This window comes from Nerophis lumbriciformis, linkage group LG34 (genome assembly GCF_033978685.3).
Source record: "Nerophis lumbriciformis linkage group LG34, RoL_Nlum_v2.1, whole genome shotgun sequence".
In the NCBI taxonomy this organism is placed as follows: domain Eukaryota; kingdom Metazoa; phylum Chordata; class Actinopteri; order Syngnathiformes; family Syngnathidae; genus Nerophis; species Nerophis lumbriciformis.
Window position 1 is genome coordinate 8014520 of NC_084581.2, and position 12988 is coordinate 8027507.

At 40.2% G+C, this 12988-nt stretch overlaps 2 protein-coding genes across 3 annotated transcripts in view; both read left to right on the forward strand.

Moving 5' to 3' along the window:
* The window catches only part of LOC133576473 (sterile alpha motif domain-containing protein 15-like), a 68819-nt gene that overhangs the window by 28299 nt on the left and 27532 nt on the right, over window positions 1-12988 (forward strand). Inside the window, exon 5 of one of the 2 annotated variants that reach the window (XM_061929730.1) lies at window positions 9403-9483. The exons of the other annotated variant lie outside the window; for it this stretch is intronic. Coding sequence (XP_061785714.1) covers window positions 9403-9419 — 17 coding nt within the window. The 3' untranslated portion in view covers window positions 9420-9483. Of the gene's footprint in view, window positions 1-9402; window positions 9484-12988 lie in introns of those variants that run through there. 2 annotated transcript variants of the gene reach the window in all.
* lrfn5b (leucine rich repeat and fibronectin type III domain containing 5b) overlaps window positions 1-12988 on the forward strand; it is a 69105-nt gene that overhangs the window by 4941 nt on the left and 51176 nt on the right. The window lies entirely within an intron of this gene.

Sequence of the window (12988 nt, forward strand, 5' to 3'; positions counted from 1 at the left end):
TGATACAGTGCCGTCTGAGGGATCGAAGGTCACGGTCATTCAATGTTGTTTTCCGGCCATGCCGCTTACGTAGAGTGATTTCTCCAGATTCTCTGAACCTTTTGATGATATTATGGACCGTAGATGTTGAAATCCCTAAATTTCTTGCAATTGCACTTTGAGAAACGTTGTTCTTCAACTGTTTGACTATTTGCTTACGCAGTTGTGGACAAAGGGGTGTACCTCGCCCCATCCTTTCTTGTGAATTGATTGATTGAGTTTTTTGATTGAGCCTTTTATTAGTAGGTTGCACAGTGAAGTACGTATTCCGTACAATTGACCACTAAATGGTAACACCCGAATAAGTTTTTCAACTTGTTTAAGTCGGGGTCCACCTAAATAGATTCATGATACAGATATATACTATCAGATATATACTATCATCATAATACAGTCATCACACAAGATAATCACATTGAATTATTTACATTATTTACAATCCGGGGTGTGGAGGGGGGCGAAAGACTGAGCATTTTTTGGGAAGCTGTTTTTATACCCAATCATGGCACCCACCTGTTCCCAATTAGCCTGCACACGTGTGGGATGTTCCAAATAAGTGTTTGATGAGCATTCCTCAACTTTATCAGTAATTATTGCCATCTTTCCCAACTTCTTTGTCACGTGTTGCTGGCATCAAATTCTAAAGTTAATGATTATTTGCAAAAAAAAAAAAAGTTTATCAGTTTGAACATCAAATATGTTGTCTTTGTAGCATATTCAACTGAATATGGGTTGAAAATGATTTGCAAATCATTGTATTCCGTTTATATTTACATGTAACACAATTTCCTAACTCATATGGAAATGGGGTTTGTACATCAATTAAGTTTAAGTAGCACACCTATACTGCAAAGCTGTAGTATTGTGCTTTGCTTATCATACAGTATGGAAGTAATTTTTCTGTCAGCAATATTAAAGACATTATTGTTATGAGTTCTATATTACAAATCAATCAGATAGTGTTATGATGCAACTTCAGTGTGAACTCTCCCGTGCTCCGGTCACATAGTTGTGAATTATACACCGAAATACACAAAATAAATTAGTTGACAAATTAGCAGAAACAGGCAAAAATAATGTTTTAGGAACTCACGTCAATTAATGTGCCACCACTGATCGCCAACCAGCTCTTCAGAGCAGACATCGAGGCAAATGTCTCCAAAACTGCAGGAGACATCTTCTTTCATAATCTTCTCTGCGGTTCAGAAAATGTTGACTTTGATTGCACAGAATCCTTGAAATTGCCACAAATGCGCCAGTACTGAGACGATTAATTGAACCGTATTTACTTCCGGGTTTACTTCAGTAAACACTGCAGGACGTCCTACGTCAAGACGCCATGTCTGTATTCAGGTCAGTTTGCATTCACACTGGAGTCTGGACCCTTTTTTTGTAATGTGAACGACAACAAAAAAAGATCTGATTTGACCCAAAAAATCTGAATTGGACATCCTACACTGCAGTGTTGTGAAGGCACTAAACGTAGCCTTAATGCTGCGGCTGTCTTGCTCGACCTTGCTAAGGTAACAGTAAAAAACATAGACTTTCAGAATTTCAGTACAGTAATGCAGGCGTTACTGATGGAACAGATTGGATTGGAATAATAAGCACTGACAAAGGGTTTTCAAATTGTAATCAAAGTGAATAATGACAAGTTACATTATTATTTATTTAAACCCATATTCCTGCATATTTATATATAATTTGTCTGGCATTTTTTGTCAAAAAAGAAATCACACCAAACTATTTAGGGGGCCTTAAAAGTATTTTAGGGGGGCCAAATAGGCGTAACAACGGCAAGGATCTGATCAATCTAAGTCTATGAGCATGAATTGATGAAGCCTACTTGGATGAGAGGTGAAATGTTTTCTAAGAAAGTGTTTCTTAACCATAGGGTGCACGGGGTCCATGGTTGGGTGGCGTGCGCCTCCTACCAAAAATATCTGTTTCTCAGCGGGGGTCCATATGGGCCGCAGCAGAATCAGTTGAAATACACTTTTCCACCACTTGTGGCAGTAATGACAATCTCACACAAACAGAAGAAGTCTGGAGCCAAAGTCATAGAGAAGTTTCTTAGGCCTGCGATGAGGTGGCGACTTGTCCAGGGTGTACGCCACCTTCCGCCTAAGTGCAGCTGGGATAGGCTCTAGCACTCCCGCAACCCGAGAGGGACAAGCGGTAGGAAATGGATGGTTGGAAGGAAGTTTCTTAGGTGCAAAAATTATGACTAAAGTGGTAGAGCTGTATTTTCATTTGCAATTTAATTTTTTCGACCATTTAGTTAAGAAGCATTCATTATTAATTTAGTTTATTTTAGCACAACATAATTATATGTATATTTATTTTCATCAGTTATTTATGAGTTTCTTCTTATGCAGTATATTTGGTTAGTAGTACTTATTTTTCTAATCAGCCTGACCTAACCCTAAGATTCTGATTCTGAAATGATCATCTTTGTGATTAACACATGGTTTCATATCATTTGACAAAGTTGTAAACTGTAAGTAAGATACATATAATTATTGAATATGATTGAAATCAAGAGTAAGATTGCTAATTAAGTCATAATATTTGAGTGGGCCCCAGACCCTTCTGAAGTGAAAAAGTTGGGCCCCGAGGTCAAAAAGGTTAAGAACCCCTGCTTTTTTTTTTTTCTAAGACAAACCAAACATTCCAGTTGCGATGGATTGAATGCCCTGAGAATACAATGACCTTGATGAATGAGAACATTCAGACATCCTCCATTAAAAGCAGCATTTGATCTAAAAGAACATGGACTGTTTTGATGACTTTTCCTTTATGCACCTGAACAATTCATTTTAAATCATAAAAAAATTAAGATGTAATAGTGTAAAAAAAGTATTCGATTTTACGGTAAAAAAAAGTCAGCCAAAATGTTACTGTAAAAATGAACGTAGATTTTACGGTTAAAAAAAAACAGGAAGCTTAAAATCTTACAGTACAGGTAACAGTAGTAAAATTTTTCAATTTACAGTTGGCTAAATCTGTGTATAAAACTTTTTTACGGTACAATTCTGGCAACCAACCTGCCAGTTAGTTTTTTTTAACCGCAAAATCTCTAGGTTGTTAATTTGCGGTGTAAAAGTATAGACTTGAAGGTAAAAATATAGCATAATGGTTTAGGAATTACAGTCGTATTACAGTATGCTTCCATGCTCAAATCAGAATCAGAAGTACTTTATTAATCCCCGGGGGAAATTAAGATTTTCAGCACAATCCCATTCAAGACCAGACAAACATTATAGGGAGACAGAACAGGATCGCTGACAGGTCTGCCAACTTCCGGCGCCCCTTACAAAAAAGGTGAGAAACAGGTAAACGCCTGTGAGGGGGTCCATAAGTATTTGTACATTGAAATTGAGATTGTTATGATTTTGTCAGGATTTTGTCAAAAATAGGACTCAGATGCAGAGTGGAGAACAATCCGGCAGGCTTTTATTTTGAAATGTTTCCTTTTCACCTCCTGAGTCAGGGCAATACACAACGGCGATAAACTTTAACAACTGGGCGAAAAGGTTTCACAAAAAGTGAACAAACCGAAAATCACTCCGAAAGGAGGAAACAAAAATATCAATCTCTAACTACACTAGTGAGGAATATAACTATGAAATTCAAACAACAAAAGACGCTCCAAAAGGAGGGAAAAACAATGGGCTATAAAGCTTCTACACTGTCTCTAGTCTAGAGAAATAATTTATAAAAGGTCACTCAAAAATTAGGAAAAGAATTGACTGTAAAAGTAAACGAAACTCACCACTTCGACTTGAAAACTTTACAAACAAAAATTCACTCTGCTTAAGAAGAGAAAAGGAAAACTCAAAATACCAACTTGGAAATTCAAGATCTGGATAACTCAGAGCAAGACGAGACAAGGCTTGGGCATGATGCTCGAGATGCACGAGACAACGAGACATTCTGGCACAGAACAAACGGAGGCGTGGACTTATAAGACACATGGGGATAATGGGGAACAGGTGGAAACAATCAGGGATCAAGGATGACATCAGACTGACAACAAGAGGAAGGGCAAGTGGCCTGAAACGAGAGGAGAGTTACTTTTCAAACTAAAACATGAAATTCACAAGATAAAAAAACCCAGACCAGACATCCCTCAATGCAATGTGACAGATTTTGCTTTACACGCTTTTGGATTTGAAATAAAACAAGTATTATGGCGTAGAAGAGTATAATACAGACCAGGCCCACAAAAATATTTCCCTGCATGTTCCGCTTCAATCCGTCACATTTTAGAACTAATGCATACTCCATACAGGCCCTGGCTGGGTACTTTGGAGACCCTTTTTTTATAAAACATGGAGCTCGATGGTTGTGAGAGGTGTAGACTTTAAAGAGTGATTTTTAGATATTGCACAAAAATATGGCATTCTCTGTTTTTCCTCTTATAACAGTGTCTGTTTTATGCAAATTATTGCTATTGCCAGGGGTTTATAAGTGGATATAGTGGCAATGAGCCCAAACCTAAACCAAAATCTAAATATATGGAAGGTCAAGCAGTAGGAAATGGATGGATGGATGGATGGATGGATGGATGGATGTGGGGACCTTAAAGACTGAAATCCCGCATCATGTAACTTGCGCAAGCTACGCCCCTGCGTACCCTCGCGTGGACTTCCCAAAAATTTTAGCTGCGCATCAGCGGGCGACGCAGACCGCGTTTATTTTCTATTTCATAGCTCTCTCTTGTCCCATGTCTCGAATGGCTAAATAGCGTTGCAAATTTGCCTGTCCTTTGCCGTGACTTGTTCAGGGGTTGCACAGTCCATCTTCAGTCCATATTTTACTCTGGTTTATAAGTAAAACATTCATTAAAAGTAAACCGATGGGGGCTATGTGGCTCGCTCTTGCCAGTAACTTGAGGGTTACAGGTTCGATTCCAGATTCCGACACCCTCGTCACTGCCATTGTGTCCTTTACCCTCCTTTCTCCCAGTGTGGCAGGTTCAAACACTGATAACATCTATTAATCAGACAAGAAGCAAGGAATCAATCAGAGACAGAGTTCAATTTAGCTCATGAGGAGAACGCATGAAGCCGGACCCTTAGTCACAGTCTCGCCCTACGCTCTAAGGTCTAGCTCTTGCGTCCCTCTATTTATTCAGGAGCTCCACAGTCAACAATACTAAGGCCGCCTCTAAAAGGAATGGTCACATTTATTATGCAAAGCAGGTCCAGGACGCACGATACGTGACGGAATGTTCTGGGGGCCTTGTGATTTTGCCTTGTCCCCGCTTCGTCTGCGTGTTGGAATCTTATCTTCGTTGACGTCGTTGAAGTCCTTGGCTGTTAGCGGGCTAAAACAAAGATAACATCTACGGCTGAGGTCACCCCTCAGACAAGAAGTCTTTTAGAAAAAGTGTAGCTTGAGCACAATAGCTAATAACTAAAGCAATGGACTTTAAGCATACTAAAGTTAGTGTGATAATATATACATAATTATTCTAACATTTCCCTCCTGATTATCACATAACTTCCCCAGAATCTTCTTATCCCTAATAACTTCTTCTTGCGATTTTCAGTTAATAGTTCATTTCCCTAGGGCCAAGTTATGTTTACACTCAGAGTTCAACATCATTTTCTCCACCAGGGTCTGGAAACAGATCAGGAACACCGTCCAGGTAGGTATCCTTGTCATCACATTCAACTTTCTTGGCGTCCGCCAGAAGGTGCATTTGAACAGTTCTATCATCTGCTGGGATAATCGCTGTGGTAATCAGACGGTTAAGCAGAGAAAGCACACAGGGAATACAACAACATCCACACAACGTCAGTATTGCTGCAAACACAGCCATAGATACTAGAATTGATGATACCAAGGACTTGTATTTGCAGAACACATCCAACCATCCATCCCACATAGGTGAATGCTCTTCCATTTTACCGTTTGAGGGTGCGAAGGCCTTCCAGTGTTCTGGTCAGGCTATTTTCTGCATCAGTGTATTTTGGAATGAAGTACAACACTGTTCACCCAATATTGCGCACACATCTCCTTTTTCCGCTAACAACATGTCTGGCGCCATACAGTTTTGAAAGGCCTTAAGGGAGGTTGCGACGAGTTGATCAACGACGACTTCAAGCCAGGCCTTTGTCCAATTTCCTAATCTCTGTACGTTGTAGTGGACGTAGTTTATTCTGTCAACATTCTTGTTAATCGTACACCACCAGCAGACAGATGATTTGAATCCAGCTGCAATTTGATCTACCAATTTGTACTCTTCAGGTACACCTCTTGGGACACCTATTGTATCGATATAAGTTGAATCTCCAACACTTTGCCAGTTTACATCACGTATAGTTATTTTCCAATGTTCGGGTATCAAACTGTTCAGACGTGTTAACAATTTTTGTACAAATATTGATACATTTACTATGTGTAAGCAGTTGTCTGACGATAAGTTTCCTAACTGGTGTCCAGAGCCTAGTATGTTAATGCAGGTGTAATTAGCTTTTGTCACATGTTTATCAAATATTGGTTTCTGCTTTGTTTCTTTGGTTACAGGGTAGATTTTGTCCTATGTAGTGCAATTCCATTCAGGAGTTGTTTTTCTGATTACTTCAATTAAACTTTTTTGCCATGAGTAACCAATTAACAGCCAAAGGAGGAACCAATTACTACACACCAGTTGTTACTTTGAACATTTATCCACATCATCAAATGGTACGCTTACAACTGTGACTCCAGCGCGTTTAGTATAGGTGTTCGCTCTGGGTTGTTCGGTGTTGCGCATGGTTTGATTTATGCAAACAATCACCGGGAAATATGGGTCTAGTCCACTACCATGCCCATAATTGGAAACCCCATCTGGATGTGTTGAACAGTGTGGCACTGGGTGGTCTAATCTGTCCATCAGGGAGTGATATGGTTAACACTAGATTTGGGCCTTGATGTTTCAGAGTTATTTGACTTTTAGAGAATTTAGCTTTTTCAGTAATTCATTCATACATTCATCCATTATCAATAGACAATTAAACTTTAGCAACTAAACACATATTTACACACCTATGCTTGAGAAGGAACAGGATGAAGAAAATCTTATATTGCCTGCCCCCTTCAACATAATATGTAGTCTTACTTAATGGATAGCCCAGATTCACAAGCATACAAACTAAACAAATACATCCATAATATAACAAAAAATAATATACACCTCACGGGATGATACAAAACAAATACAAAACCAGACACAAAATAAGTACAATAATAAATATAATATATACTATAATATTTTATATGTAGTGACCAGAGTGTCCCATTTCCCCCGTATTGGATAGCCTGTGAGGTACCACCAATAATTTGGCTAGTCTGCTCCCGTGATGGGAATCCTTTTAAGTTTTTTACAGGAAGTAGTGTTGTATCTATCGAACAGACGACATAGTCCGTTGTTCTTGCCTTAGGGCAGGGGTCGGCAACCTTTACCAGTCAAAGAGCCATTTTGACCAGTTTCACAAATTAAAGAAAACAATGGGAGCCACAAAAATCTTTTGAAATTTAAAATGAAATAACACTGCATACAAAGTTTTTTTTTTGCTTTGTGCTATGTATAAACCAAGGGTCTCAGACACGCGGCCAACACCTTAATATGAAAATTTAATGTTAGTGCGGCCCGCGAGATTTATATGAATGGCGCTTGACAGCATCATAATTGTCAACCCTTCCGATTTTTCCGGCATACTACGAATTTCAGGGCAACTGTTCTCTCGAACGTGCCGTGATGTTACAGCATTTAGCGCCCACTACAACCAGTGTGCCGGCCCAGCCACAAGTTGTATGGGGTTTCTGCCTGCTCACGTAAGTGACAGCAAGGCATACTTGGTCAACAACCACACAGGTTACACTGACGGTGGGGGTATAAAAAACTTTAACACTCTTACTAATAATGCGACACACTGTGAACCCACACCAAACAAGAATGACAAACACATTTCGGGAGAACATCTGCACCGTAACACAACATAAACACAACAGAACAAATACCCAGAATCCCATGCAGCCCTAACTCTTCCGGGCTACATTATACACCTCCGCTACCAAACCCCGCCCACCTCAACCGACGCACAGAGGGGGGGGTTGATGTGTGAGGGAGCAGATTTGGGGTGGGGGCGGGGTTTGGTGTATTGCGGCAGGTGTTGTGCTGGATAACGCACCCCCGCCGTAGAATGCACCCCTTGACTGGTGTGCCGGATAACACAGCCGGTGTTTCATTGTTTACATTCCCGGAAGATGACAGTCAAGCTTTATCATTGGCCTGTGGAGAACTGGGACAACAGAGACTCTTACCAGGAGGACTTTGAGTTGGATACGCAGACATGGTACTGTGACTACGCATGCAGCTGCGGCTTCCAAACATTTGATCGGTTGCCCGTACGTGCGTGCTGCTATGTGCATGTCACGTACGTAACTTTGGAGACTTTGGGGAAATATATGTGCTGTATGAACTTTGGGGAGGTGAACGGTACTTTGGGCTGTAGGATTGAGTGTGTTGTGCAGGTGTTTGAGTTGTATTGGCGGGTTATATGGATGGGAGGGGGAGGTGTTTTTTATGCGGGATTAATTTGTGGCATATTAAACATAAGCCTGGTTGTGTTGTGGCTAATAGAGTATATATAAGTCTTGTGTTTATTTACTGTTTTAGTCATTCCCAGCTGAATATCAGGACCCACCCGCCTCTCACAGCATCTTCCCTATCTGAATCGCTCCCACTGCCCTCTAGTCCTTCACTCTCACTTTCCTCATCCACGAATCTTTCATCCTCGCTCAAATTAGTGGGGAAATCGTCGCTTTCTCGGTCCGAATCGCTCTCGCTGCTGGTGGCCATGATTGTAAACAATGTGCAGATGTGAGGAGCTCCACAACCTGTGACGTCATGCTACTCGTCTGCTACTTCCGGTACAGGCAAGGCTTTTTTATCAGCGACCAAAAGTTGAGAACTTTATCGTCGATGTTCTCTACTAAATCCTTTCAGCAAAAATATGGCAGTATCGCGAAATGATCAAGTATGACACATAGAATGGACCTGCTATCCCTGTTTAAATAAGAAAATCGCATTTCAGTAGGCCTTTAATGGGGCTACCATTTCAGCGTAATTTGGTATCCAACTTCTACAGTAATTAGTTAATTCTAGAAATGACACCATTTGCTTCTTTGTTTGTGGTTTTGGTGCTTGTAGTACTGCTGTTTTTCTGCTTCCCACAATAGTGCGTCCATCATTGTTTAGAGAATGTCCTAGATATTTTACTTCTGTTTTGCATAATTGGACTTCTTTTGCTTACTCTGTGTCCTTCACAATGTATATGATTTAATAACGCTAATGTATCTTTTCTACAGGTTTCCTTATCCGGTGATGCTAATAATATGTCATCTACGTACATCAAGACTTTTGTCTTCCTCATGGAGAGTCGAATTTGGACATGCTTGCATGCATTGCTTGTGAATAGATTGTCGGACTTTCCGCATACCCTTGAGGTAGTCTTGTATAGGTGTATCTCTTCCCTTTATAAGTAAATGCAAACCAAAATTGACTTTCTTTATGTATTCCTAATTCAAATGTTATACGTATTATTTCATGTAATTTTAAGTAACATTTTAAACCCACTAAAAACTGTCTATAAGTGTATTAACTATAATTTTACAACTCAGAAGAGACATTCTTCCAATTCAGTTGTAATGGTTATAGTTACTCACATTATATTATCAAAAGTCTATAGCTAACTGAAAGCTGTTGAGATTGCCATGCCTCTTTATTTATTTCATGTTATGCCATTTTCTTATCGTAGCTCACCACCCAGATGTATGGTACTGCAAATGTCTAAAAAATATTCTAACCTAAGAATGTTAGACTACACTTTAAAGTTAAACGACTTAAAACTTACACTTAATACATTAATTTTGAAACTTCCACTCCCAATGCGCCACACACACACACACACACACACACACACACACACACACACACACACACACACACACACACACACACACACACACACACACACACTCACACACACACACACACACACACACAAAACGGTTGTGTGTGTGCGTGAGTGCACATTCTAAGAGATAAAGCAAACAACACTCGAAGAGCGTTTTTTCCTTTTTTTCTTTCTTCTTCCTCAGCCTCTAAACATGCAACTTTATTTTATTTTACTTTATCATGCTATACATATCGACTCTTATTATAGTTATTAGTCTAGGTTTTATTTGTTCCATTATTTAATTATATATATATATATATATATATATATATATATATATATATATATATATATATATATATATATATATATATATATATATATATATATATATATATTTGTATATATAAAAGTGCTATTTATATATCCAAACATACATGTATATCTTCAATCTACATTTTCTTCATATCTTATTTCAATATCCCCCATTATCTCTCGTTCGCATTAGTTTATTTCATTTTGCATTCATTCTTCTGTATTTCTTCCCATTTTTTCATCTTATTTTTACTTTTATCTCATTTTAGCACTTTGAGATTTTTCTCCTATTTGCTTTTTATTTTAACCTATTTTTATTTTTATTTCAACCTCCGAGGTTTTTACACAATTTGTACCTGGAAAGATACACACTTAAACACACACTAACAAACAAACAAACAAGTTTGCAGCGATCTTACCACCAATGGCATACGCTGACAACATGACTAATTGGTGTCGTCTTTTAACAGTCATGCTGAGTTACTTTGATTGTTGATTTTTTATTTTTTTTCTCAGGACAGTCTCTTGAAAAATGTCCTTCTCTGCCACAACGCCAACACGCAGTAGGGTGTAACCACTGTTGTTGTTGTTGCTGTCTTCTATTTTCTTTTTCTTTTTCAGGACAGTCTCTTGCAAAATGGCCTTCTTTGCCACAACGCCAACACGCAGTAGGGTGTAACCGCTGCCGTTGTTGTTGTTTTCTCTTATTTTGGTTAGAATAGATTGTAATAGACCATATCAGATCTGCGTTTCTTTGGGTCCCTCTTTCCATTTTGAGAATTTGGAGTAATCCGTCGTCCCCCACAGAGCCGAACTTATAAGGATTACTTTTGTCTTTGTTGTATGATAGTGGTTTAATCTATTATGGTGGTACACGTCGCTTCTGCTGGAGGATTATCCCCCAGTGGAGGTGTCTTGCCTGATGCGTCCACAATAACCCACTATTACTTCTCACAACTTTAGGATGGAGTGATAGCCTAATGGCGATTACTCCCACACACTCTCACGTTCATACCTTTCACACTTGTTTTACAGCTGTTTCAGTTTTCTTGCGGACTTTGTGGTCCTTCTGTGGCCTCTTCTGTGGCCTATTCTGTGGCCTCTTCTGTTTTAGAATTGTCGGTTTTTACGTGGACTCCGATGTCCTTTATTTGGATTATTTTCAATGTTGAATCTTGCGGAAGTTTCATTCTTTGCGCACTCCGACATCCTTCTGATTTTTAGGCCTTTTTACCTGTTAGAGCCTAGGATTTACAGGGTTTGTTTTTGCGTCGTAACTCTTAGTCACACGCTTTTTCTATGCGTCGTAACCCTTAGTTACACGCTTTTTTTCCCTATGCGTCGTAACCCTCAGTCACACGCTTTTTTTTCTTCTATGCGTCGTAACCCTCAGTCACACGATATTTTTCCTTTGTAATTCAAAACGTACTCACTGAAATCTGCGTTCCTTCCTCTTGTCCTCGGTTTCCCGTCAGTCGTAAAGATCCCAGCCCGGGGTGGAGAAAATCAGCTCCTCAATGGGAGATGTGGGTGCCATGGTCTTCTGATTTTACTCACCAGGCTGGAATCGTCAGACGTGTTGGAATCCGGCTCGAAGGACCAAGAAGATGTCAGGTTCAAACACTGATGACATCTATTAATCAGACAAGAAGCAAGGAATCAATCAGAGACAGAGTTCAATTTAGCTCATGAGGAGAACGCATGGCGCCTGACCCTTAGTCACAGTCTCGCCCTACGCTCTAAGGTCCAGCTCTTGCGTCCCTCTATTTATTCAGGAGCTCCACAGTCAACAATACTAAGGCCGCCTCTAAAAGGAGTGGTCACATTTATTATGCAAAGCAGGTCCAGGACGCACGATACGTGACTGAATGTTCTGGGGGCCTTGTGATTTCGCCTTGTCCCCACTTCGTCTGCGTGTTGGAATCTTATCTTCGTTAACGTCGTTGAAGTCCTTGGTTGTTAGCGGGCTAAAACAAAGATAACATCTATGGCTGAGGCCACACCTCAGACAAGAAGTCTTTGTCCTTGCACACATTTAGAAAAAGTCTAGCTTGAGCATAATAGTTAATAACTAAAGCAATGGACTTTAAGCATACTAAAGTTAGTGTGATAATATATACATAATTATTCTAACACAGTGCCACCCACACTGGGTTAAATGTGTGACCATGTAAAGAGCTTTGAGTAATTGCTCCTTCAGGAGACACTGCCCCTTAGTGTTTTGGAAGAGAATTGCAAGTCATGCGCCCGCCCCCGAGCTATAAACAAATCTAGACCCTGTCAGAGGGGACACAAGCTACGTGACGCGAAAGTATATTTCAGCCTTAGGGGAGCTGAGCACGAGAGATGCCCTGGTAAACCGGTGTTTTGGCGAGACATGATCCCCATTGAAATTCATGCACCCTATCATCTGCGCGTCTATATGAATTATAGGAATGTGGAAATGTATTTGTGCATTGGACTCCATCCATCCATCCATCCATCTTCTTCCGCTTATCCGAGGTCGGGTCGCGGGGGAAGCAGCCTAAGCAGGGAAGCCCAGACTTTCCTCTCCCCAGCCACTTCGTCCAGCTCCTCCCGGGGGATCCCAAGGCGTTCCCAGGCCAGCCGGGAGACATAGTCTTCCCAACGTGTCCTGGGTCTTCCCCGTGGCCTCCTACCGGTTGGACGTGCCCTAAACA